The following is a 27,129-nucleotide window of genomic DNA, read 5'->3' as shown; positions in this document are numbered from 1 at the left end:
CCCCCAGATTTAAAGTGAGGGGGTGGAAAACCATTTACCATGCTAATGGATACCAAAAGAAAGCTGGGGTGGCAATCCTTATATCAGACAAATTAGATTTTAAACCAAAAACTATAATAAGAGATGAGGAAGGACACTATATCCTACTTAAAGGGTCTATCCAACAAGAAGATCTAACAATTGTAAATATCTATGCCCCTAACATGGGAGCAGCCAATTATATAAGCCAATTAATAACAAAATCAAAGAAACACATCAACAACAATACAATAATAGTAGGGGACTTTAACACCCCCCTCACTGAAATGGACAGATCGTGGAAGCAAAAGCTCAATAAGGAAATAAAGACTTTAAATGACATGCTGGACCAAATGGACTTCACAGACATATTCAGAACATTTCATCCCAAAGCAACAGAAGACACATTCTTCTCTAGTCCCATGGAACATTCTCCAGAATCGATCACATCCTAGGTCACAAATCAGGTCTCAACTGGTACCAAAAGATTGGGATCATTCCTTGCGTATTTTCAGACCACAATGCTTTGAAACTAGAACTCAATCACAAGAGGAAAGTCGAAAGAACTCAAATACATGGAGGCTAAAGAGCATCGTACTAAAGAATGAATGGGTCAACCAGGAAATTAAAGAAGAATTAAAAAATTCATGGAAACCAATGAAAATGAAACCACAACTGTTCAAAATCTTTGGGATGCAGCAAAGGCAGTCCTAAGAGGAAAGTATATAGCAATACAAGCCTTTCTCAAGAAACAAGAAAGGTCTCAAATACACAACCTAACCCTACACCTAAAGGAGCTGGAGAAAGAACAGCAAATAAAGCCTAAACCCAGCAGGAGAAGAGAAATAATAAAGAGCAGAGCACAAATCAATGAAATAGATAGCAAAAGAACAGTAGAACAGATCAATGAAACTAGGAGCTGGTTCTTTGAAAGAATTAATAAGATTGATAAACCCCTGGCCAGACTTACCAAAAAGAAAAGAGAAACGACCCAAATAAATAAAATCATGAATGAAAGAGGAGCGATCACAACCAACACCAAAGAAATACAAACAACTATAAGAACATATCATGAGCAACTCTATGCCAACAAATTAGACAATCTGGAAGAAATGGATGCATTCCTAGAGCCCTATAAACTACCAAAACTGAACCAGGAAGAAATAGAAAATCTGAACAGACCCATAACCATTAAGGAAATGGAAGCATCATCAAAAATCTCCCAACAAACAAGAGCCCAGGGCCAGATGGTTTCCCAGGGGAATTCTACCAAACATTTAAGGAAGAATTAACACCTATTCTTCTGAAACTGTTCCAAAAAACAGAAACGGAAGGAAAACTTCCAAACTCGTTTTATGAGGCCAGCATTACCTTGATCCCAACACCAAAGACCACATCAAAAAGGAAAACTACAGACCAATATCCCTGGTGAATATGGGTGCAAAAATTCTCACCAAAATACTAGCCAATAGGATCCAACAGTACATTAAAAGGATTATTCATCATGACCAAGCGCGATTTATTCCTGGGCTGCAAGGTTGGTTTAACATCTGCAAATCAATCAATGTGATACAATATATTAATAAAAGAAAGAACAAGAACCATATGATGCTCTCAATGGATGCAGAAAAAGCATTTGACAAAGTACAGCATCCTTTCTTGATCAAAACTCTTCAGAGTGTAGGGATAGAGGGTACATACCTCAATATCATAAAAGCCACCTATGAAAAACCCACAGCAAATATTCTCAATGGGGAAAAACTGAGAGCTTTTCACCTAAGGTCAGGAACATGGCAGGTATGTCCACTATCACCACTGCTATTCAACATAGTACTAGAAGTCCTAGCCACAGCAATCAGACAACAAAAAGAAATCAGCAAAGAAGAAGTCAAACTCTCACTCTGCAGATGATAATACTTTATGTGGAAAACCCAAAAGACTCCACCCCAAAACTGCTAGAACTCATACAGGAATTCAGTAAAGTGGCAGGATATAAAATCAATGCACAGAAGTCAGTGGCATTCCTACACACCAACAACAAGACAGAAGAAAGAGAAATTAAGGAGTCGATCCCATTTACAGATGCACCCAAAACCATAAGATACCTAGGAATAAATCTATCCAAAGAGGCAAAGAATCTGTACACAGAAAACTATAAAATACTCATGAAAGAAATTGAGGAAGACACAAAGAAGTGGAAAAACGTTCCATGCTCATGGATTGGAAGAACAAATATTGTGAAAATGTCAATGCTACCTAGAGCAATCTACACATTCAATGCAATCCCCATCAAAATACCATCCACTTTTTTCAAAGAAATGGAACAAATCATCCTAAAATTTGTATGGAACCAGAAAAGACCCCGCATAGCCAGAGGAATGTTGAAAAAGAAAAGCAAAGCTGGTGGCATCACAATTCCAGACTTCCAGCTCTATTACAAAGCTGTCATCATCAAGACAGTATGGTACTGGCACAAAAACAGACACCTAGATCAATGGAACAGAATAGAGAGCCCAGAAATGGACCCTCAACTCTATGGTCAACTAATCTTCAACAAAGCAGGACAGAATGTCCCATGGAGAAAAGACAGTCTCTTCAACAAATGGTGTTGGGAAAATTGGACAGCCACATGCAGAAGAATGCAACTGGACCATTTCCTTACACCACACACAAAAATAGACTCCAAATGGTTGAAAGACCTCAATGTGAGACAGGAGTCCATCAAAATCCTAAAGGAGAACACAGGCAGCAACCTCTTCGACCTCAGCTGCAGCAACTTCTTCCTAGAAACATCACCAAAGGCAAGGGAAACAAGGGCAAAAATGAACTATTGGGACTTCATCAAGATAAAAAGCTTTTGCACAGTAAAGGAAACAGTCAACAAAACCAAAAGACAACCGACAGAATGGAAGAAGATATTTGCAAATGACATATCAGATAAAGGGCCAAAATCTATAAAGAACTTATCAAACTCAACACCCAAAGAACAAAGAATCCAATCAAGAAATGGGCAGAAGACATGAACAGACATTTTTTCCAAAGAAGACATCGAAACGGCCAACAGACACATGAAAAAGTGCTCAATATCGCTCGGCATCAGGGAAATCCAAATCAAAACCTCAATGAGATACCACCTCACACCAGTCAGAATGGCTAAAATTAACAAGTCAGGAAACGACAGATGTTGATGGGGATGCGGAGAAAGGGGAACCCTCCTACACTGTTGGTGGGACTGCAAACTGGTGCAGTCACTCTGGAAAACCGTATGGAGTTCCCTCAAAAAGTTGAAAATAGAGCTACCCTATGACCCAGCAATTGCACTACTGTGTATTTACCCCAAGAATACAAATGTAGGGATCTGAAAGAGTATGTGCACCCCGATGTTTATAGCAGCAATGTCCACACTAGCCAAACTATGGAAAGAGCCAAGATGTCCATCGACAGATGAATGGATAAAGAAGATGTGGTACACACACACACACACACACACACACACACTGGAATATTATGCAGCCATCAAAAGGAATGAAACCTTGCCATTTGCAACGACATGGATAGAACTGGAGGGTATTATGCTGAGCGAAATAAGTCAGTCAGAGAAAGACACGTACTATATGATCTCACCGATATGAGGAATTCTTAATCTCAGGAAACAAACTGAGGGTTGCTGGAGTGGTGGGGGGTGGGAGGGATGGGGTGGCTGGGTGATGGACATTGGGGAGGGTATGGGCTATGGTGAGCGCTGTGAATTGTGTAAGACTTGAATCACAGACCTGTACCTCTGAAACAAATAATACATTATATGTTAAAAAAAAAGAAGATAGTAGGAAGGGAAAAATGAAAGGGGGGGAAATTGGAGGCACAGACGAACCATGAGAGTCTGTGGACTCTGAGAAACAAACTGAGGGTTCTAGAGGGGAGAGGAGTGGGGGGATGTGTTAGCCTGGTGATGGGTATTAAAGAGGGCACATATTGAATGGAGCACTGGGTGTTATACGCAAACAGTGAATCATGGAACGCTACATCAAAAAAAAATAATACTAGAGATAAGAAAGGTCATTTTATAAAGATAAATGTTTCAATTTACCAGGAAGATATTAACTTTTAAATGTGTATGTACTTAACAGAGCTTCAGAATATATGAATCTAAAATATGGGAACTAAAAAAAAGAAACACATAAATCCATGATTATAGAGAGATGTTTTAAATACCTTTATCATCAACAATTAGAGCAAGCAAAGAGCTAAGAATATGTATCTAATAAATTAGATAATACTAATAAATTTGATCTACTTGACATATGTAGATCACATCCAACAACTATAGAATAAGCATTCTTTTCAAATACACATAGAATACTTTTACAAAGTAGACCATAAATGGAATGTCAACAAACTTTAAAGGATTAAGTTCTCCAGCCATAGTGAAATTAGGCAAAAGATTACTAGGAAATTCCTGTATTGTATAAAAATTAAACAAAATATTTCTAAATAACTCATGGGTCAAAGGAGAAATTACAATGGAAATTAGAAAATATTTTAACTGAATGATAATGAAAAATGACATATCAAAACTTGTGGGAAGCAGCAAACACTGTGCTAACGGGAAGTTATAGCTTTAAATACCTATGTTAGAAAAGAAGAAAGGCTGAAAATCACATTGATTTCAGGATGCTGGGAAAGGAAGAGTAAGTTAAACACAAAGAAAGTAAAGGAGGGAGGGGCAACTAGATTGCTCAGTCAGTTAAGCCCCAACTCTTGATCTCACTTCAGGTCTTGATCTCAGGGTTGTGAGTTCAAGCCCTGTGTCGGGCTCTATACTGGGTGTGGAGCCTACTTTTAAAAAAAAAAAGAAAGAAAAGAAAGGAAAGGAAGGAGATAAGAAAGAGCAGAAATTAATAAAATAAAAATCAAACATACAATAAAGGATCAATGTAGCCAAAAGTTCATTCTTGGAAAAGAACTACTGATTAATAGCTCAAAAAACTGATAAGTCCCTAGAAAGACTACCTCAGAAACATTTAGAGAGAACACAAATGAAAATATCAGGAATAGAAAGAAGCATCACCACAGATCTTTCAGATATTGTCAGGAAAGACAGTGACAAGATTATGATAAATTTATGCCCTCCCAAATTCTTTTTTTTATAGTTTATTTTATTTTTTTAAGTTTATTAATTTTTTTTTACTAATCTCTACACCCAACATGGGGTTTGAACTCAACGACTCGGCAATCAAGAGTCACAGGCTCCCCTGACCAAGCCAGTCAGGCGCCCCCCACACCCAAAATATTCTGATGAAATAGACAAAATCCTAGAAGAAGCTCATCAAAAGTACCACAAAAAGAAATACAAAAATTTTATATGCCATTAAGTATTAATGAAATTGAATCTCACTACACAGGTAGTGAGAAAACTAAGCACAGGTGGCTTTGTCAATGAATTCTATCAAATATTTAGAAGTATAATTCCAATGTTACACAAATTCTTCCAGAGAACAGAAAAAGAGGAAATACATCCCAACTTATTTTATACAGCTAGTGCAACCTTGGTACCAAAACCTGGCAAGGACATGATAAGAAAGTAGATCTGCAGACCATTCTCACTAAAAATAGATACAAAAATCATAAATAGAATATTGACAAATGGAAACCAGTAATATATTAGTATTGATAAGCTGAATAAGCATTACATTAAAAAGATAATCTATTATACCAAGCTAGGTTTATCCTAGGAACTCATGATTGGTTTATTTGAAAAAAGGAGTTTCAGGGGCACCTGGGTGCTCAGTTGGTTAAGCATCTGACTCTTTTTTTTTTTTTTAAGGATTTTATTTATTTATTTGACAGAGAGAGAGAGACACAGCGAGAGAGGGAACACAAGCAGGGGGAGTGGGAGCGGGAGAAGCAGGCTTCCCTGCAGAGCAAGGAGCCCGATGCGGGGCTCGATCCCAGGACCCTGGGATCATGACCTGGGCTGAAGGCAGACGCCCAACGACTGAGCCACCCAGGTGCCCCAAGCATCCGACTCTTGATTTTGGCTCAGGTCATGATCTTAGGGTTGTGAGATTGAGTCCCACGTTGGGCTCCCCACTGGGCGTGGAGCCTGCTTAAGATTCTCTCTCCCTCTCCCTCTGCTTCCCCCCATCCTTTCCCTGTCCCCACTCATGCTCACATGTTTTCTCTCTCATTCTCTAAAAGAAAAAAAGGAAAAAGGAGTTTCAGGAAAGCATCTGACAGAAGTCAACAAGGTAGAAACCCTTAGGAATTAGGCATATAAGGAAATTTCCTTAATTTGATTTTTAAAACTGATGTGGAAAGGATGACTATCACAGCCTACAACACGGATGAACCTTGAGGACATTGTGCTAAGTGAAATAAGCCCATCACAAAAAGACAAATACTGTCTGATTGCACTTACATGAGGGACCTAGAGTAGTCAAATTCACAGAAATGGAAAGGAAAAGTGTGGTTGTCAGGGGTTGGGGGCAGGTGGTTGTTATTTAATGGGTACAGAGTTTCAGTTTTGCAAGAGGAAAATGTTCTGGAGGTCTTTTTCACAACAAGATGAATATATTTAATGCTATTGAACTGTGTACTTAAAAGTGGCTAAGATGGTAAATTTTGTGTTATGTATTTTTCACCACAACTTTTTTAAAGGAAAGGATTAATAAATTGGACTATGTTAAAATTCTTTTCATCAAAGATACTATGGAGAAAGTGAAAATGCAACTTACCTAGCAGAAGATATTTGCAACATATATAACCTCAAAAGTTCTGGTATCCAGAATCGTATAAAGAACTCCTACAAATCAATATGAAATAAATGGACAACCTGGTAAAAAATGAGTGAGAGAAATGAACAGACACTTTAGAAATGAGATATTCAAATAGCCAATAAACATATTGATAAGGTGCTCAACATCATTAATAATAGGGGAAATTAAAATTAAGTGGTATTACGACCTATATATTGGAATGCTTAAAGTCAAGAAGAACGACAATACCAACTATCGGTGAGGATATGGGGCTCCTGGAGCCCTCATACACTGCTGCTGGGAGCATAACTTGGTACAACCATTTTGACAACTGGTTAGGCATTATCTACTAAAGTTGAACCTATCCACACCCTATGACTCAGCGATTTAACTCCTATGAGGAACACATGCCACACAGACACCAAAAGACCTGCACAACAATGTCATAATAGCCCCAAACTTGAAACAACAAAAATATTCATCAACAGTGGAATGGACTATTCCACAGCAAGGAAGAAGAATGAACTGCAGCTTCATGGAACAACATGGATGTGCCTCACAGACATCATGTTGGACAAAGGAAGCCATACCCAAGAGTACATCCTTTATGCTTCCACTGAAATAAAATTTAAACAGGGAAAACAGAGTTCATGGTCTTGGAAGTCTGGATATTCTTAGGAAGGCAAGGACGGGAAGGTGATGCTAGGAGTGTTTTCCATATAATTCAACAATATTACACATTAAGTTGTCACTAAACCATAAATACAGTAGGCATTCATTCTTCCTAGGATGGTTGTACTTCGAAATACTTCAAGAAAATATTGTTTGATGTTATGCATACGTCACTTACATTAAGCTGTAAACCAGGTGCTGCTGACATTCCAATTAAGAATTCACAGGCCAGGGGTGGACAGTTAGCCTTCTCATCAGGAAACTCACCCTCTAGATGTGCCTACTACAAATACTTCTATTATCTGTACCTTGCTCAAAACCACTGCTATGCTAATTAGTGCCCTGAATATCTGAAATGGCTATTGGCGAAATTAGTGGCCTATGAACTATGACGATACATATCAGAAATGGGCTCTCATTGGTAAGATGCAAGGTGCTTATGAATGGGGATTGGCTAAGGATATTTTGGAGACACTTCTCATCCTTATATGGACAGGGTAACTCCAGTATAGACCTTGATGGTGCTTGAGACTTAAACCTTACATGGTCTCATTTGGGAATCATGTGTTACGCATGGGACGATGGGCGCAGCATCCATCTGTGCACTGGGTACAACCACCCTGCTCACTGCAAAGCACGCCCAGCCCTTCCCAGCCCGGAAACGCCAAGAACAGGAACTCTGCCTTTGCATACCCTGCACACAGCACAGCGCTTGGCACACAGTAGACACTCCAGAAACGTTTGTTGAGGGAACAAACGAGTGAGTGAAGAGGTGAAGTAGTGAGTGATAGAAGCCCATTCTGATAAAACTTGATTCGGTCTGGAAGTCCATCAAGCAGGGCATTATTTGATTCGTGACAGTAGCAAAGAAGAGTGAAGGAGCTCTTAGTTCCATTACCGGGCATAATCAATGTCTGCTAAGTCCCTTTTCCTGTATAACCTACCCCATGAGCTTCATTAAATATGTCATGAAGTCAAAAGCACCTGGAATGTGGGTAGTCCATGAGCCATGTTTTCTTCCCCCACCCCCCTGTCTTGCAGGAAACCGGCCTCATGCAGAGTTACAGCTATGGGTTTGGGAAAGATCAGTGCACTGTGGCTGTGTGTGTGTGGGGTGCCTTCCTTGACTGGACCCTTACGATCAGCGTGATAGTGTGAGTTCTGTGTGTGTGTGTGTGTGCGTGCGCATATGTGTGTGCATGTGTATGTGTGAAGGCTCTACCCCCAGAGCCCCCTGAGCCTAGAGCATCCCTGCATGGCAGCCTGGGGCTGCTTCCTGTCTCCCCAGGTTCTCAGACCAAGGTCCTGGCTTAGAAACAGGTTTTCACCGTGTCACAGTTTTCCCAAACGTCAAATGAAGATAAGGACACCAACTGTTTACCAGTAGTCTACCCCTGGAAACGTATCCCAAGCCTGTTTTTCTCTTCATGAGTAAGAGTCAAGCTTGTTATTCACTGAATCGCAACCCCAAATTAAATTCTGCCCACAAGCGGGAAAAGCCCAGCTGTGTGCCTACTGAGGTGCTAGTTCTCTCAGCTCCCCTCTGATGTGTCTACGCTCCCCGTAATCATCCAGCCATCCTTCTTGCCCTCTCCCCTCTCCCACGCTCTCCCTGAAACCTGTGCTAACACAACATGGGCCTTCTGATTAGACCAACAGTCCAGGAGATGTAAACTCCATGGGAAAAACCAGGTCATCCAGGTGTTTCTATTTCACTGTTATTTTAGGGAAACAGAAGAGCACAGATCAAGAGAACTCGGGAGTAAAAGCAGAAGCCTTGCTTGTGTCCTGCCCGCATCTATCCAGGTGTGACAGGGCTGAAGGACACAAGGTCACAGTCCAGAACCCCGAGGCTCTGTCCCAGGGCGTCATGCTATTGCATTTCCAGAAGTCCACACATACTTCTTTTTCCTCTGGTCTTGACGACATAGTCTTTAAAAATAGTAATTCTGAAAAAGACAACCAGACAAGCCAGAAATAACCACTGGTTCAATGAACCTCTGAACAAATATAGCAATATTGACAAGGAAATTCTAAATTTGGTTGCAGTCTCATGCTTTATTCTATGAAGGAAGTTAAATCCAGAAAATGAAGACAAACAGAAATTGAAGTTAATTTAAGAAAACAAAAGGAAGCCTTTAGAAATGAGATAAAAGAGCAAAGGAACATTCTGAGGGAACAACTAGTTTGTGGGGCCTTGCACTGCCCTGTGGCTTTGCTCTCCTTGAGCATCACAGGCCCCTGGAGGAAGCAGAGATGAGACAGATGTTGGAACGAGACCTGCCTACTTTTATATCCTGGCTCTAATGCTTTCTGGCTGTGTGACGCAGGTAAGTCACTGAACTTTTCTGTACCTCAGTTTTCCCATCTGTACATTGGAGTTAGCCATTTCTGCCCTCAGATTTGTGCAGATTAAATGAGATAAAATGTGTAAGACACCTCTCATTGAAATGTTCTCTATTTTGGTTGTGGTGGTGGTTTCATGGTTGTTTGAACCTGTGACAACTCAGACACTTTTGTAGTTGCAATGGGCACAGTTTATTGTAGGCAAATTAATCCTCAATCAAGTTGTTGAAAAAAGGGAACAAAAACATGGGACACCTGGGTGGCTCAGTAGGTTAACCATCTGTCTTTAGCTCAAGTCATGATCCCGGGGTCCTGGGATCGAGTCCTGCATCTGACAGGCCAGGGAAGGGAAAAAGAGAAGCTGTCTGTTTGTTGTTGGACTCGGAGGTGGTGGGGCTGCTAGGGTGAGGTCAAACTGGGTGTCTCTCACGTTCCTGATATTACAGACCAGAAAGGATCAACAGAATCCATGGAGCTTGGGGTGGAAAGTCTTAAAGGCTTTTCTGAGCCTGTCTTGGCAGATGCCCTTTGTAAGGGCAAGTTTTAAAGGAGAAACAAGGGGCAAATCACAGAGGAAGAGTTACGAATCCTTCACTTCTTGGGTCATCGGCCCTATGCTACTTTGCAGCAGCTGCTCTCTCCCAAGCCAATCACAAAGACAGGATAAACAGCCTCACCTGGAATGGGGGCAGATGCCACAGGACCACTGAGTGTTGAAGTCAAGAGAGAACGGAGGTGTTGAAGGCAGCGTGAAGCCAGGACAGTGAGCATGCCAGGGAACCAGAGGCTCCTTGGGAAAGCCACAATTGAGACTGCATGGGCACCATCACTGGGGTCATGTGGCCAGGGAGGCCTCTTGGAGGACTGGGAAGTCGAGACTCTTTTTAGGGTACAGGTGACCAGAGAGAAAACAGAATTTTGAAGATGGACGTGGGACTTGGCATAATAAGAAGCTCAAAGGAAAGCAAACCTAGCACGGATGTTTACTGCAAACACACGGAGGGAGCAAAACATCAGGATGTTTCCGTAATTAGGGCAACAACCAATTATAGTTAGATATTGAGAACATTAGAGAGGTATGTATGACAGACATTTCCTGCTGCCTAGCTGGGAACAGAAACCAAGAAGATGTGTGTATTTGGACAGGAGAATGGAAAGCTAAAGGGCCAGATCCAGACCTGGTCTCTAGGAACCAAAGCTAGAGAAATACCAACACACAGAAGGAAAAAATGGTGGTCAAATAAGTCCTCACCCATTTAAGTTCATGGTCAAGGACAAAGTCACCATGCTTAGGTGAGAGACCTCACTACCACCACTTGAGGCTGGATCTTAACTGCAGTGAACACACAGGCAGCGTGTGAGCAAGGTATCCTCCTGTACCCGCCCCCCCAGCAACCCAGGTGTACATGCCCCTATGGGTTCATTCATGCTCATCATTACAAATTTTAAATTTCAGCAAGCTCATTCAGCAAGTCCCCACCTTACTAATGGACTAAAGAACAAACAAACAATCAAACAAACAAACTGCTGCTCTCCAGTATTGATGGTCTGCACTGTAGGAGAGGGCACTGTTGACGCCCCATCCACGGCCCCTTTCCGGGCCAGCACACCCGCACCCACCACTGTGAGTGCGGGCAGCTAATTGTTCACAGCTGTTCCCCTTCTCTGGAGAGCTGCCTTCGGGGGAATGGGAGCTCTGCTCAGGTGTCACACGCACACCATGCCACCTAGCCCCGGCAACCAATGACAGATGGAGATGGAGGAACTCAGGGCTGGCCTCCGTGCTTCCAAGTGGGACCAACCCTGTGGTACAGTTCATGAGATCGGGCAAAGGGAGAAGGCCTCTGAGGTCACATCCTCTCCTCTCCTTCCCTATCCTGCTTCCCTCCCTCAGTAAACCACATGCATCTGAACAGGCTCTGCTTTTAGAGAATCTGGCCCAAGGCGTCCAGTCAGTCTTCAAATGTCTATACAATGCCAACTTTGAATGGAAAAGTCTTTATGGTAGCTTGACCCCCTAAGCCTCAGGAATCTCCAATACCAAACTCATCGGAGCCCTCAAGTTCTTTAAGTCTTGTTGTCCAGGGTACTCACACCTGAAGGCTCTCTGGGCCTGGAGAGGTTGAGAGGGGAAATAAGGGACAAGGATCCTACCATGACCTCAGCAGAGCTGCTCCTGAGGCAGCATCTACGGGCAGCTTCTAGCAGAGGGTTTGGAGTGGGCACCAGCAGCTCACAAGGAAATAAAAGGAAATACTCTGGGGTAAGAGTAGGGGGATGTCCCATGTCCTGAGGGGAGGAGGGGGAGGAGCCAGGCCCCAGTACAGAGAGGACAAGCACTCTGTGGAGGAGTGAGACAGCTGTGGCCCCAGTTTCTGGTCTCCAGGACCCGAGACACCTGCTGGCAAAGGCTAACTACTCACTCAAGGAACAGACAGTTCTAAGTCAGAGGATGCCTTTGGTGACCCTTGGTAATAGGGGCTAGAGTCAATAACCCACAAGGAAGTGGGGAGGGAGCCAGAGTCATGCACAGAGCCCCTTAGATCCCGTAAGTGAGGAGGCCTGAATGCTCTCCTGGATCAGCATGAAGGTGAAAGGGAAAGAAGAACACTCCTTGAGCCCATTCACCTCACAGGTCCTGTTCTAAGTGAGGCACCTGCAAGAAGCCCATGGGGGAATCTATGTGAAAACTAGTATCCATGTTCTCATATGAGCAAATTAAGGTTCAGGGAAGTGAAGGAAATAATTGTTTCCCCTTCTCTTCCAAGCCTTTCCATTGTCATTTACATTAACTGCCATCTCTCCAACCTAAAAATAACAGAAGCAAGCAAACAATACAAACCCCCACAATCTCTTTGGTCCCCTGATCCTCTTCCAGCACTCTGCCTCGTGCTCTTCATGAGCCCCAGAGATTCAAGAATGAATTGTCTGCCCCCCACCCTCTTCTCATCCCAGTTCATTCCTGCACTCACTGCAGTGTGGCCCAGCGGCATCCCACTCCCCACATTCACACTGAAAATACAAGACCACCAGAACCTTCTCATGCTGTGAAGCCAAGGCACACATCTGTAGCTTTCATTTACTTGATGTCTGCAGCCTTTTGCGTCACTGAGCACTTCCACCATCTGGAAACACACACTTCCTTTAAAATTCACCTTGCTTTCCAGCTCTCCCTTCCACTGCATCAGCTACTGCTTCTGTCTCCTTTGAGGCACCTGGTTTATAGAGTTGCCTTTAGTGATGGGACAGCTTTGCTTCAGTTTGTACACCCAGCACCTGGGCCCTGCCACAGGAAGGGATGTGCAGTGAGTGGCCAATCAGCCCCTACAAGGAAGAGCTCTCATCCAAACCCGCCTGGGTCCAACCCTTGTGTGGCCCACTCTCCCAAGATGACTGTTCTCCAATTTGAAGCTGTTCCCTCATCAAAAAAGTGGATGTCACTATAAAAATAAATGTGCAAGAGGGACTGAAATCCCTGGTGAAGACAGTCTTGTAACACACACACACACACACACACACACACACCCCTTATAATGACACAGCTAGTTTAAATGTTAAATCTACAGGGCGACAAAATCTCTTAACAGTCTGTATACTCAGCCAAGCACAGAAAGCAGAATTCCTGCCCACCAGCTGAAAGCTCCAAAAACTCTGCCTTGCCGTGCGAAAATAAACACCATTGCAGACAAATAAAACTTGCTTTTAGTTCTCTTTCGGCCGGGGCCTGTAAACAGCCCATTTGGCTGGTGGGTGTGGCTCCTGAGATGGCCAGGCTTGAGCCTCACCAGAAACAAAGCCAGCTCGTTATCAATCTCAGGGTGGGTATGGGTCTGCTTTGAGGTGACACACTCCACAAGCGGCAAGCTTGAGCCTTATGCCTGATCATCTGCTGCAGGTGAATGATCAGGATTGGCAGGGAGCTCCTGCCTGCCACAAAACAACAGCAATCTTATAATGATGAGGAAAGTGCCGGAAGATTGCTCAAACAGTGCTTCTAGTGCTTGTCCCAGTCTGTAACTTTGGTTGCTAGCCTGCAATGAGGCATGTAGATACCTGAGAGGATGTTCTGAGAAGCTTTCATAACAATTTGGCAGGGGAATTTTATGTCCATTTAATTTAACAAAAAATCGTGTTTGTATCTGGAATATCTTTATTTTAGCTTCATATATTTTTTTAAGATTTATTTACTTGTCAGAGAGAGAGAGCGTGTGTGTGTGTGTGTGTGCAAGCATGGGCAGGGGGAGCAGCAAGGAGAGGGAGAAGCAGTCCCCCTGCTGAGCAGGGAGCCCGATGTGGGGCTGGATCCCAGAACCCCGAGATCATGACCAGAGCTGAAGGCAGACGCTTAACCGACTGAGCCACCCAGGTGTCCCTATTTTAGCTTTATATTAATTGATTTTTTACTGTATTTTGCTAAGGTATCAGTCTGCCAATACTAGAAAACAATTTTTTTTTTAAAAGATTTTATTTATTTATTTGAGACAGAGAGAATGAGAGACAGAGAGCATGAGAGGGAGGAGGGTCAGAGGGAGAAGCAGACTCCCTGCTGAGCAGGGAGCCCGATGCGGGCCTCGATCCCGGGACTCCAGGATCATGACCTGAGCCGAAGGCAGTCGCTTAACCAACTGAGCCACCCAGGCGCCCTAGAAAACAATTTTTAATGGTCCACAGAAAGTTTGAGAAGTAGTGAAATAAACAATAAAAGGAAAAAAATCCTATTCATTAAAAGATCCTCCAAGAGGAGAAAGATAAGCCACAGAATGAGAGAAAATGTTTGCAACTTATTATGAAAGTTTTATGTAAAAAAGAAATCCTATCTTATGTAAATAATTTGAATCAATTAGAAAAATGGGCAAGAAACTTGGGTAGACATTTTACAGAGGAAATGCTAGTGCCTGTTTAAAATGTAGTAAGTGCTCAACCAGACAAATGCATATCACAACTAAGTCAGCCCAGGGTAGTCACCAGATTGGCAAAAAGGTAAAAGTCTCCCAATCCCGAAGGCTGGTGAGGATGCTGACCAACAAGAGAGTAAAGTGGTCGGAATAGTTGAGCAAACTCTCTGGCAGCATCCACTTATGCTGAAGACACACCTACCCCATGGGCAGCAATTCCACTCCCAGGAACCAGCAGAAATATATTCACATGTGAACCACATGACCTGGATGGACACAACCATGGCAAGAGAGCTTGTGATGGCCACCAAACGAAAACAAGTCAAACGTCCACCAGCACATTGGAGAAATAAACAGTGCTGTATTCACACTTAGTAAACAGCAGTGAAGACAACAAACCACAGCCTAGGCAACAACGTGGATGAATCTCGACAAGACAGTGCCCTAGTCTCAGCATGGTCCCATGGGATCTGCAGGACGTTCTGGGGACAGACTGCCTGATAAATTCATTCACACTGTGGTGCTGGAGTCATTCCCCTCCATGGAGCTAGCCTCCGCTTGGTACCCAGATATCATGGGGGTCAGGAAGCGGCCCCCAAAGGAGTCTTAGGGTAAGAGGAGCCTTGTGAGGTCAGGGAACAATTCAGAGTAGGGCATGAAGCCATAAGATCAAGAGTGGGGAGGCCAGGTCAGGCTGTGGCTGGGGACAGTGATTTCTGCTACTGGGAGAATCCCCAAGGGGCTGGGCAGAGGTGGGATGCAGAAGCCTGTGACCCCCAGGTGTACGACAATAATGGAATGAAGACATCTAGGGGAACCACATCAGGTTTCTGTCGAGGCCCACCAGGAGTCTTTTCAGTCTCAACTAAGTATGTCGGCTCACGTGACTGCCATAGGCTACAGGCCAGGGAATAGAGCAAGGCTGCAGGGCTGCGACAGGTGGCTCTCGTCAATGGGGCCAGGCCACACAGCTGTCTTAGAGTATCCTCCCTGCCTCAACCTCCCCAGGACTGCTCCCGGGCAAGGGAGCAGGACTTCCATGTGTGGCTGTGGACCCACCGTGAGTTCTAAGCCCCATGCCCCAAAGAGCCAGAAGCTCCTGTCCCAAGCCATAGCAAAGCCCGCGAGGTCCCTACAAGGGTTATGCCCGGTCACAAGAGTCACCACTCAGGGAGCCCAGCTAGCAGCCTGCATTCATGACAGCCCTCCCGGCCCAGTTTACCAGTCCCGGGTCCCTTTCCCCACAAGTGCTCTTCCTGGTAGCGCATCTTGATCAGATTTCCAGGTAAACTTTCTAAATAAGTTAGAGTGGAGATGTTGTCAGCTCCAGAACCCAGGGGAAAGGTCTGGAAGCCTCTTTCAAAGGGACCTTTGTGGAGAAGAGCCCATCCAGCACAAGTGGGGTGGCTCTGCTCCCAGGGTGTGGGGGCAGCTTACCTTTCCCGCAGACCTGCACCAGGCCGTACCACTCCCCACAGCCATTACACAGCAGGGTGAAGGCAGTTTCGCGGTGGCCCGGGACGTGGCCAGGGGCGCACACGTACAGCAGCTCGTCCCCCATCTCCAGGCCCGTGCGGCCCTGCAGGATGGTGTGTGGGAATGAAGGCGGATCTCCACACGGCTTCTCTGAGGACAAGGAGTCACAATCAGCTTTCCCAAAGCACGCAGCCCTTGCGCAGCTGGGGAGAAAACCAGGTTAAATACAACTCTCCCCATCCCTGGGTGCTGCCTGCACCCTGAGCTGGGATCACAGGGGCTAGTTCTCCTTCGCCCTTGGCATCCCCAGAGCCTGGACAAATGCCGGGGCCCAAATGAGGCACTCAACAAAATACTTGTTGCAACTTTGTATTTTGAAATTGCCAGGCATCATTACCCTCTCACATCTCCTTGAAAGGAAGATTCAGAAACATATGCCTGGCAGCAAGCTCCTTTTTGTCTTACTTACATAAGTGAGCAGGTACTCTCTGTCAAAAAGCTAAGAGGCTACAGACTATCAAGTGCAGCGGAAGGGGCCTCTCGCTTCCCCCAGCCTCAACTCTGATGCTGTCACTGTTACCCGTTAGGTCTACACAAATACAGACAGAGGTATAAATATATACCAACATACAGACAGACTTAGGTAGGTATAGATAGGTATAGTTCTTATTTATTTATTTGAAATTAAAATTTAATATATCATAAGTGTATGGTGTTCTACAAAAACTAGTGAGACATCCAGGTTAGCCAAATTCCAAACAAGTTAGAAAATTATGCCACAGAGTTTGCTGTGACTTTATCCACACCCTCCCTATCCCTGGGTCAGTCCTACCTGCTGTAAGTTGTTTTTTTTTAAATTTTATTTTATTATGTTATGTTAATCACCATACATTATGTCATGATGTAGTGTTCTTTTTTTAAAAAGAGTTTATTTATTTGAGAGAGAGAGAGAGAGAGAGGGAGGGAGGGAAAGCACAGAGGCAGAGGGAGAGGGAGAAGCAGGCTCCTCGCTGAGCAGGGAGCCTGACACAGGGTTCGATCCCACGACCCTGAGATCATGACCTGAGCTGAAGACAGATGCTTAACTGACTGAGCCACCCAGGGGCCCCTAGGTAGGTATAGTTCTGTGTGTGAGTGTGGTTTTTAACATAAAAAAGGTTGTATCATATGTATTACTGATACCTGCTTTTTAAAAAACCTATTTTTGGGGCCGCCTGGGTGGCTCAGTCGTTAAGCAAATGTTTTTCTGTATCTATCAATATGATCCCATGCTTTTTCTTTAGCCTGTTGATATCATGGGTTGTATTAACTGATTTTTGAATGTTGCCCCAGGCTTGCACACCTGGGATAAATCCCACTTGGTTCTGGTGTATAATTCTTTTCTATATATTGCTAGGTTCAAATTCCTAATATTTTGTTGAGGATTTTTACATTTATGTTCATTAGTTATTGGTCTGTAGTTTTACTTTCTTGTGATGACTTTGTCTCATTTTGGTATGAGGGGTAAATGCTGGCCTCATAGAATGTGTTAGGAAGTATTCCCTCTGCTTCTAACTTCTGGAAGAGATTGTCTTAACAATTGGTATAATTTCTTCCTTAAATGTTTGGTAGAATCTCTAATGAACTCATCTGGGTCTGGTGCTCTCTGTTTGGCAAGGTTATTAATTATTGATTTAATTTCTTTCCTTATATGCTGGGCTAGAAACTAGAAGTCTGTTTTTTCCCCTAATGTTCTAGAGCTGTTTCTCCTTAAGCACCATAAATTACCTCAATCTTTTAAAAGGCTACACTATAGCACATTATTTAGTCATTACAGAGACATTTTGTTGATTCCAAGTTTTCACTGTTATAAATAATGTTACAAAATGAACAGCTCATTTGTACATTTTGGTACATACTTTATTAGGATAACCTTCTAGAAGTGGAATTGCTGCATCCAAGTGATGTGATTTTTTTTCAAAAAAAGGAAATAATTTTTAATTTGAATTTCTTCTAGTTTTATGTTAGAAAGGAGAACCTTTAGTCCATATGCAGTCAAATCACCTAAGAAGCACATTGCTTAAAAAAAGAAAATATGCTAAGAAAAGATGAAAATAGAAAACAGAACTTGAGCCTTAAGCCACCCTGATTGGCCTGTCAGCTTGTAATTTTGGTAGCACTTTTTCAAAGAGAGTCATTGCTATGCATGTTTTTTGACACAAGAATTTCTGAATGAAAAAACAGTGTGGTTGCATTTCAGGGAAGCTGGCACAGAGTGCCAACCATGTCAAGATGGTAACCCCAACCATCCTGACTGTGTAGCCCAGGAGATCAAGCGTTTGCTTCATCTATGGAGTAAGTAGGGACAGGCAGCCATCTGAGAGTTGCCACAAATCCAGCGCTGCCCCCACTGGGCAGAGAGGCATCATCACTTGGTCTGGGCAGGGCATCCTGAGAGGAATGGACCAAAGCCTCAGTCATGCAAGGCTGGCCTGAATTCCAGCTAGCACCTCAGGGCCAACGGCCTCCATCTCTCTCTCCACCATCCTCAGAGGGCTAGGACTCATGCTGGACATCCCAATTTTCTCTCCTCTTAACAGGACCTCATTCTGGGAAACTGGAGGCTCTTTGTCAAACACTATCAAAGGACCGGTAAATACGATCAGTCTCACGCAGCTCTATCTTGGGACACAACACCAACTCCTTGGACGGAAAATTCGGGAGCAGAGTAACTGTTCTGAAAGTAGATAAAGGGGGAACTTCAGGCCAAATTCACACCCTACGAGACTCACAGGATCTTCTCCCTCACAGTATCTTCTCCCTCACAGTTAATTTCCAGAATAGCACAGGCTAGAATCTGGCCCGGGAAAACCACAATCATACTCCTGAGAGTCTACATACACATACCATATATTTCTGAATTTCCCACAAATGTTCAAGACAGGAAACATACTGCTTCTTAGGTGGTGTGATTTCAAAAACTTCAGGACAACGGTTCCATGTGTTAACACAACCAAGGGCATGCCAAAAACACCACTCATGTCCAGGCGCAACTTGAATGAGTTCCTTTCATTAACCTTCCCATCTTAAACCTCACAAGGGAGCTCTGAAAAACAGCTGGCTATAGACCCAGATCCTATTTCCTTAGCCTTCCCTACTACTTCTCAATTATTCTGCAACTAGGGATGGTGGTTTGTGAATTTCTCAGATCCTAAAGTTGGGTTTCAGTAATTTCAATATAAAGAGCAATTTCTGTTATTTTCCCTTCCAAGAAAAGAGATTTTATGAAAGATCTTGTCTATAAAACAGTATTAATAAACAACTCATTTGCCAATCACAACTTCTGATAGCCAGTTTCCATAGAATTTAGAACTCATATGAAAGTTGATGCTTTAGTTTTGAGAAATTTTAAGCCTACAGACCATCATAACTCCTTCGCAAAACCAAGATGCAGACATTCTGACACAAATGCTTGACCTCTCCTCCTTCCTTTTGGTGTTTTCTAAGCTATGTGAAAAAGTTGTCTTTTGTGCCCTCCTGCCCAGCTCCCTCCCACCCTACTCACCCCATACACAACCAGCACTGCTCTCCCTGTTCTGTCCAATTTTATTGTGAGTTTCCAGGCTCTCCATATCAGGGCTCCTCAAACTTGAATGTGATCAGAATCACCCAAAGGCTTGTAACACACACACACCCTCTCAGAGACTGCTGAGTTTTTGAGTTTCTAACTTAGTAGTAGGTCATAGTTAGGGCCCAAGAATTTGCATTTATAACAAGTTCCCAGGTGATATTAATACTATTGGTCCAGGGACCATTCTTGGAGAACTAGTGCTCCAGATAAAAACCTACCCTGAAAAACAGGCAAAACTAAAAAGCAGGCTTCTCACTGAGCAAGGAGCCTGATGCGGGAATCAGAACAGAGATTGCCTTGGCTCTGCTGGGATGAGGAGGGGCAGAGGATCTTTGGAAAAGAGCTCCAGGGAACTTTCTGGGATAAGGGAAATGTTCTGTATCTTGACTGGGTGTTGGTTACACTGGTGTATATGTCTGTCAAAACTCATCAAACTTAAGATCTGTGCATTTTGCTGATATAAATTATACTTCCATGAAATAAGTTAATTTAAAAAATATCTCCCCTTCAGAAAATCTGCTATTTATTCAGCATGAGGTATAAATGGTTGACAATTATTCACACCCTCTCCCAAGGGGAACTGCATTTGACAAGGATCCATGCTTTAAGGCAGTGGTTTCCAACTTGCAGACTTTCTACCCTGGACGTACGATAAGTGTGTGGGCAAGTTCATGCGAAGTTAAATTCTGTGTCGATCAATAAATTGAAATCATTTACTGTCACATGGAACCTACATGAGACTAGTTCCTGAGCTTCCCCTCGTAGAAAATAATTTTTAAATGTCCTAGAATAAAATGACATAATGCCCAGCATTTGCTTTAAAATATCTCGATAGGAGAAAAAAAATATCTCAATGGGAGAAAAACGCTGGGGAAAATAGATGAAATCAAATTGGCAAAATATTGACTACTGAAGCTGGGTGAGGGCACATGGGGATTTGTGATACTATTCTTGCTACTTTTGTGTTTGTTTGAAAAATTTCATGGTAAAAAGTTTTAAAATTATCCATATAGGTATTTCTTACACAAGCCAGAAAACTCAAAAAACTCACAGGGAAAAGAATACCACAGGAAAAAGAAAAATTCTCCTTGAATTTCACCAATGATAACCATTGTTAACGTGGGTTTTGTTTTCAGTTTTACACGCACGCACACACACACACGTATATGATATTTTGCCACACAATGATGTAACTGCTTTGTTTTGTAGCTTGTTAATTTAACATTATATTGTGATATTTTTCCCCATCAACAGATATTTGTATTATTTGTTGTTCTTGTTTTTTAGTGATTTTATTTATTTGTTAGAGAGAGAGAGAGAGGAAGGCAGAGGGAGAAGCAGGCTTCTCGCTGAGCAAGGAGCCTGATGCGGGACTCAATCCCAGAACTCGGATCATGACCTGAGCCGAAGGCAGACTCTTAACTGATTGAGCCACCCAGGTGTCCCTGTTATTTTTTAGAGACAGAGAGAGGGGTGGGTGGTGATGGGCAGAGGAAGAGGGAGAGAGAGAATCTTTTTATTTTTATTTATTTTTATTATTATTTTCAGTTAGCCAACATATAGTAAGTACATCATTAGTTTTTGATGTAGTGTTCAACAATTCATTAGTTGCATATAACATCCAGTGCTCATCCCAACACATGCCCTCCTTAACACCCATCACCCGGTTACCCCATTCCCCCATCCCCCATCCCTTCTGTAACCCTCAGTTCGTTTCCCGGAGTCCAGAGACTCTCATGGTTTGTCTCCCTCTCTGATTTCTTCCCATTCAGTTTTCCCTCCCTTCCCCTGTGGCTGAGAGAGAGAATCTTAAGCAGGCTCCATGCCCAGCACAGAGCCTGACGTGGGAGCTCCAACTCACAACCCTGAGATCATGAGCTGAGCCAAGATCAGGAATCAGATGTTTAACGGACTGAGCCAGCCAGGCACCCCAAATACTTGTATTATTTGAATTTACTTGTAAATGACTATATATTATTCCATTTTAAGGGATTTACCATAAAGGACTCCCCTATTGTTAGACATTAACTTTGTTTCCAATTTTCCCTATTAAGTAATGAACATGTTTGTAACATACTTTTGTATTTATCCATATTAATTTCCTTAGAATAAAATACCCAAAGTAGAATTGATGGGTGAAAGGGCATATGTATTTTTAAAGCTTCTGATAGTTTGTGCCAAGTTGAATATGAGTGTTTAAGAGTCTATACCCCTCAGTGGTGTATAAACTTGCCTCTTTCTCCTTAGCACACCATCTTTGTAAACTTTGACAACTTCATGAGCCAAAAAAGGTGATTTCTTATACTAACATGTATATCTTTGCATTGGTAAAAATAGTTGAATATTTATTGACCAGTTGTATTTCTTAAAAGTATTTATCTATTATGGTCTTCACCTTGTCAATCTTTAAGAGATCTCCATGTATCAGTACAATAATGCATTGTCTTATCTTTCCAAACTCTTAACCAATCAACTTAGTACTGTCAATCCACCCATCTTTCTCCCACTGACTGGAAGTCTCACCACCCACTTCACTATAAACTTATACTTAGGGGTGCCTGGATGGCTCAGTCAGTTGAGTGGCTACCTTTGGCTTGGGTCATTGTCCTGAGACCCTGGGATCAAGCCCCCCATCGGGCTCCCTGCTCAGCTGGGAGCCTGCCTCTCCCTCCTCCTGCCACTCCCCCTGCTGTGCTTTCTCTCTGTCAAGTAAATAAATAAAATCTTTAAAAAAAATAAACTTAGGAAAAAAAAAAAAACTTAGGGCGCCTGGGTGGCTCAGTCGTTAAGCGTCTGCCTTTGGCTCAGGTCATGATCCCAGGGTCCTGGGATCGAGCCCCACATCGGGATCCCTGCTCAGCAGGAAGCCTGCTTCTCCCTCTCCCACTCCCACTGCTTGTGTTCCTGCTCTCACTATCTCTGTGTCTGTCAAATAAATAAATAAAATCTTTAAAACAATAAATAAATAAACTTATACTTAGGCACATTGGGTCTGTTTTGGTGCTTCCAGCCTTTTGCATTAAAGTGTTTGTCTACTTGTGTTTCTCTACAGTGCCAAATGATTTTGTTTACTATAGCTTTAAAATGTGTTTTGAGGGGCACCTGGGTGGCTCAGTCATTTAAGTGACTGCCTTTGGCTCAGGTCATGATCCCAGGGCCCTGGGATTGAGCCCCGCATGGGGCTCCCTGCTCAGCGGGGGGCCTGCTTCTCCCTCTCCCTCTGCCACTCCCACTGCTTGTGCTCTCCTGCTCTCTCTCTGTCAAATAAATAAATAAAATCTTTAAAAAAATGTGTTTGATATCTGAACCTTTCTCATTATTTGAGGAATGGCAAGAAGTTAGTAAAACTGAAGCATAAAGTACAAGGGAGGTAGGCAGCCATGAGTTTATGGAAGGCCTTTGTAAGCCAGGGAGGAAATCTGGAATTTGTCTGGTGGAGAAGGGGGGACAATTAAAAACAGGAAATACCACAGTCCCCTTGGCACCTTAGACAGAGCACTGTTGCAAGGTAGAGAACGGATTGAGGAAACCCCCCGGAAACTGAAGGACCAGTTAGGAGGCCATTTGAGATGTCCAGGAGAGTAGGACAGGAGCTGAAGTGAGGTACAGATGGTAAGAACCAGGTGGATATGGGAGATACTAAGAAGGAAGGTTCTTGCAGAACTTATAGTTGAAAAGTTGTGGGAGTAAAGGAGAGGATGGGGCAAGGGAAGGGGTAAGCAGGTTAAGGGATATGAGCACAGTGCAGGACTGGAGTTTGAGGTTCTAAAAGAAGCATCCATAAGTAGCTGTGTGTATGGAATCTGGGGCTTAGTAGGGGAACCAAGGCTTAAGAAAATGATTTGAGATTAGGAGCACATGGGTGGCTCAGTTGGTTGGGCGACTGTCTTTGGCTTGGGTCGTGGTCCTGGGGTCCTGGAATGGAGTCCCACATCAGGCTTCCCTTGCTCTGCAGGGAGCCTGCTTCTCTCTCTGCCTCTGTCTGCCACTCCCCCTGCTTGTGCTGTCTCTCTGTCAAATAAATAAATAAAATCTTTAAAGAAAAAAAAAAGAAAATGATTTGAGATTAATGAGCATTTTTTTTTAAAAGATTTTATTTATTTGACAGAGAGAGACAGAGCACAAGCAGGGGGAGCAGCAGAGGGAGAGGGAGAAGCAGGCTCCCCGCTGAGCAGGGAACCTGACATGGGACTCAATCCCAGGACCCTGAGATCGTGACCTGAGCCAAAGGCAGATGCCCAACAGCCTGAGCCTCCCAGGTGCCCCAGATTAATGAGAGTTTAGATGAAAACTGAAACCACTGAAGTGCTGAGTTGGGGGAGAGGAGGGTCTAGGTGAAAGCCCCAGGAGGTGAGCAGAGAATGAAGAGTTCACACAGGTCACCCCTGCAGCTAGACAGATACGAAGAAAAGCCAAAGGAAGTCAAGGGAAAAGATGTTTCAAGGACGAAGGCATAGTCAAGTACTTAAAGCTGCGCAAACAGCAAGCAAAATGCAGGCTGAGAAGCGGCCACTACAGTTATCTGTAGGGAAGCTGCCAGAAACCCTGGGGAGAACAGTTTCATTTCCGTGATAGGACAGAAGCCAGAAAGCAGTGGACAGAGAGATGAAGGAGCAATAGGAAGTGAGATCATGGAGACCATGAATGTAGAGGAAGTTTAGGGCCATGAAGGGGAGGAGAGAGATGGGATGGTACGTAAAGGGACATGGAGTAGCTGCTCAATGAGAATATGAATTGGGCGCCTGGGTCACTCAGTTGGTTAAGCGACTGCCTTCGGCTCAGGTCATGATCCTGGAGTCCCAGGATCGAGTCCCACGTCAGGCTCCCTGCTCAGCAGGGAGTCTGCCTCTCTCTCTGACCCTCCCCCCTCTCATGCTCTCTATCTCATTCTCTCTCTCTCAAAAAAAAAAAAAAAAGAATATGAATTATCTTCTAAACAGTTTCAAACAGTTTCTTTGCTCTGACTCCCTTAAAGGGATTCCCTCTCTTTTGAAATGTTGACACCTTTTGCTTTTCTTGTAATTCTTCCCTGCTTGCTTATTCCCCCAACTGACCAGTGGTGTGCTGGTGAATACTAACAACAGGCTCTTGGTTGAGGATGGTACTGTTGAAGGAAGGGGGAGGGACCGTCATTGTGTAGGTAGTTAAGCATGTCTGATGCAGCACACAGTTGACAAGGTCTTAGTGCAACTTCTGACACATAGTTCTCAATAAATTGTAACTATAAAAAGAGCCTGAAAATTAAAGATGGGCAGAAAGATACATGTGTGAGGATGTTCAATCACGGTATTATTTATCATAATGAAAACCACAGAACTACCAAAATGTCTAATGACAGAAGAATGTCTAGTGTACATACATTCATGTGATGGATTGTCACAATAGCCATTAAAAAATCATCCTTTGGGACGCCTGGGTGGCTCCGTCGTTAAGCATCTGCCTTCGGTTTAGGTCATGGTCCCAGAGTCCTGGGATCGAGCCCCGCATCGGGCTCCCTGTTCATCGGGAAGCCTGCTTCTCCCTCTCCTACTCCCCCTGCTTGTGTTCCTGCTCTCGTTATCTCTCTCTGTCAAATAAATAAATAAAATCTTAAAAAAAATCATCCTTTGGAGCATATTCAGTGTCAATGGAAGATACATATTACTGAGTGAAAAAAACAGAATGCAGACCTATATATTGTCCATAAAATCCCAATTTGGTGAACTAAAAATGCAGTGTAAACAGGACTGATGCTTAAGTACTTATCTCAAGGCAGACTGATTATAAATGATTTTAATTTTCTTTAGACTTTCTACTACAGTGACCACCTATTCATGTTTATAATTTAAAAATATATTAAAAAAGTAACATGGAGCTAATGACACCTATTTCATACGATTTTTACCAGAATTAAATGGCCACTACATGCCTGGAACTTAATGGGGACATAAATAAAAATGAGTTCCATTTCCCAAGCAAACAGTTAGAGACTGATGGTCTTTGGAATCATTCGTCAAGTCACAATGGTAATGAACACCCAGTTCCCTCTGGCCAAATACAGCCAAGCACACGATGGGTGGACAGGAACTGAATGCCCTCTGTGGCCACAAAGAAGGGCAGAACAAAATGGTTCATAAGAAGACCAGAACAGACATGGGCCCAGGTTTCCTACTGTTGATATGGCAGCAGTGGTCCGTGATAGAGGCTAGGTTCAAGGTGAGAGAAAGCACAGAGGGACTGCTGAGGGATACAAACTCTTGCGGTCAGGCTTTGGCTGTTGAGAGTAGCAAATAACCAGGTTAAGTTCAGATGGTTACACCACAGGATGTGTTGGAAGGGTCCCCTGCCGGACCCTGGGCATGGGCTGCATTTCTGGCTCTGTCAGATTATCTGGGCTCCAACAACAATGAGCCTCTGTGGTGAGCAGGGTAAAGCCCAGATCCACGCAGAGCTATTCTGCCATTCACACACACTCCCCTTTTGGTAAAGAGAGTTCCCAGGGAGAATTTTCCTTCTAATTCAAGCCTGTAGTGATAATAGCTAGGGTGACCATATAATTTATTATCCATATTAAGGTACTTATAAAAATGAGAGGGAACACTGTTAATAATTACAGTGGGACAAGTACAAACAAACACAAACTGTCCCGGGCAAACTGGGAGGCAGGGCCACCGAGTATGAGCACCGCACCTCCCAGCTGGAACAGCAGTCCCCAGGGAAGATGAGCTGTTCCAGGGTAAAAAGGAGAATGCCTCAGAGAACAAAATCCTTTAGTGTCTGGGTTTGACTCCTTGCTCCCCTACCTGCTAACTGTGTGACTTTGGCAAGTTACTTAACCTTGCTGTGCCTCAGTTTCCTCATCTGTAAAATAACAATAGTAACTTTCTGTGGGGTTGTTGTGTTAAACAAGTGAACACAGGTAACACAGTGGGTGCTACAGGAGGTGTTAGCTCTTAATATTCTCTTCCTGAAGTGAAAAATTTGAAGCATGTGCCAAGTCCAGATTAGAGCTGCAGCCTCAGGGTCATCAGGAGTCGTGGAGATGGATGCATCAGGCTTGACTGGCTCTCACGTCCTGCTGCACAGAACTTGGAAGAGCAGGGACAGGAATGTGTTTGGGTGAGAGTTCCCATATGCACCTTCCAGAAGCTGTGTGACCAAAGACAATGCCCCAAACCTCTCTGTTCTTCAGTTGCATCACCTGAACAGAAAGAATGATAATACCCTCTCCACAATATGGCTTTGAGAATTAAATGAGATAGTATATGCAAGAAAGCTCTGGAGAGAAAGAATTTTGGAATTCTAAAGCTGCTCAATTTTTTTTTCTTGTTTTTTGTTTTATTAAATATTATTTATATAACTAAAACTTGCCAATTTT

The 27,129-nt window shown here is 43.3% G+C and overlaps 1 protein-coding gene across 1 annotated transcript in view; it reads right to left on the bottom strand.

Moving 5' to 3' along the window:
• SUSD5 (sushi domain containing 5) overlaps nt 1–27,129 on the bottom strand; it is a 71,874-nt gene that overhangs the window by 12,173 nt on the left and 32,572 nt on the right. The window contains exon 5 of the mRNA XM_034988129.1: nt 16,124–16,312. Coding sequence (XP_034844020.1) covers nt 16,124–16,312 — 189 coding nt within the window. The remainder of the gene's footprint in view (nt 1–16,123; nt 16,313–27,129) is intronic.

The sequence above is a fragment of the Mirounga leonina genome, unplaced genomic scaffold (assembly GCF_011800145.1).
Source record: "Mirounga leonina isolate KUSES-001 unplaced genomic scaffold, KU_Mleo_1.0 Mir_115, whole genome shotgun sequence".
In the NCBI taxonomy this organism is placed as follows: Eukaryota; Metazoa; Chordata; class Mammalia; order Carnivora; family Phocidae; genus Mirounga; species Mirounga leonina.
This window is presented reverse-complemented; position numbering and strand designations above follow the sequence as displayed.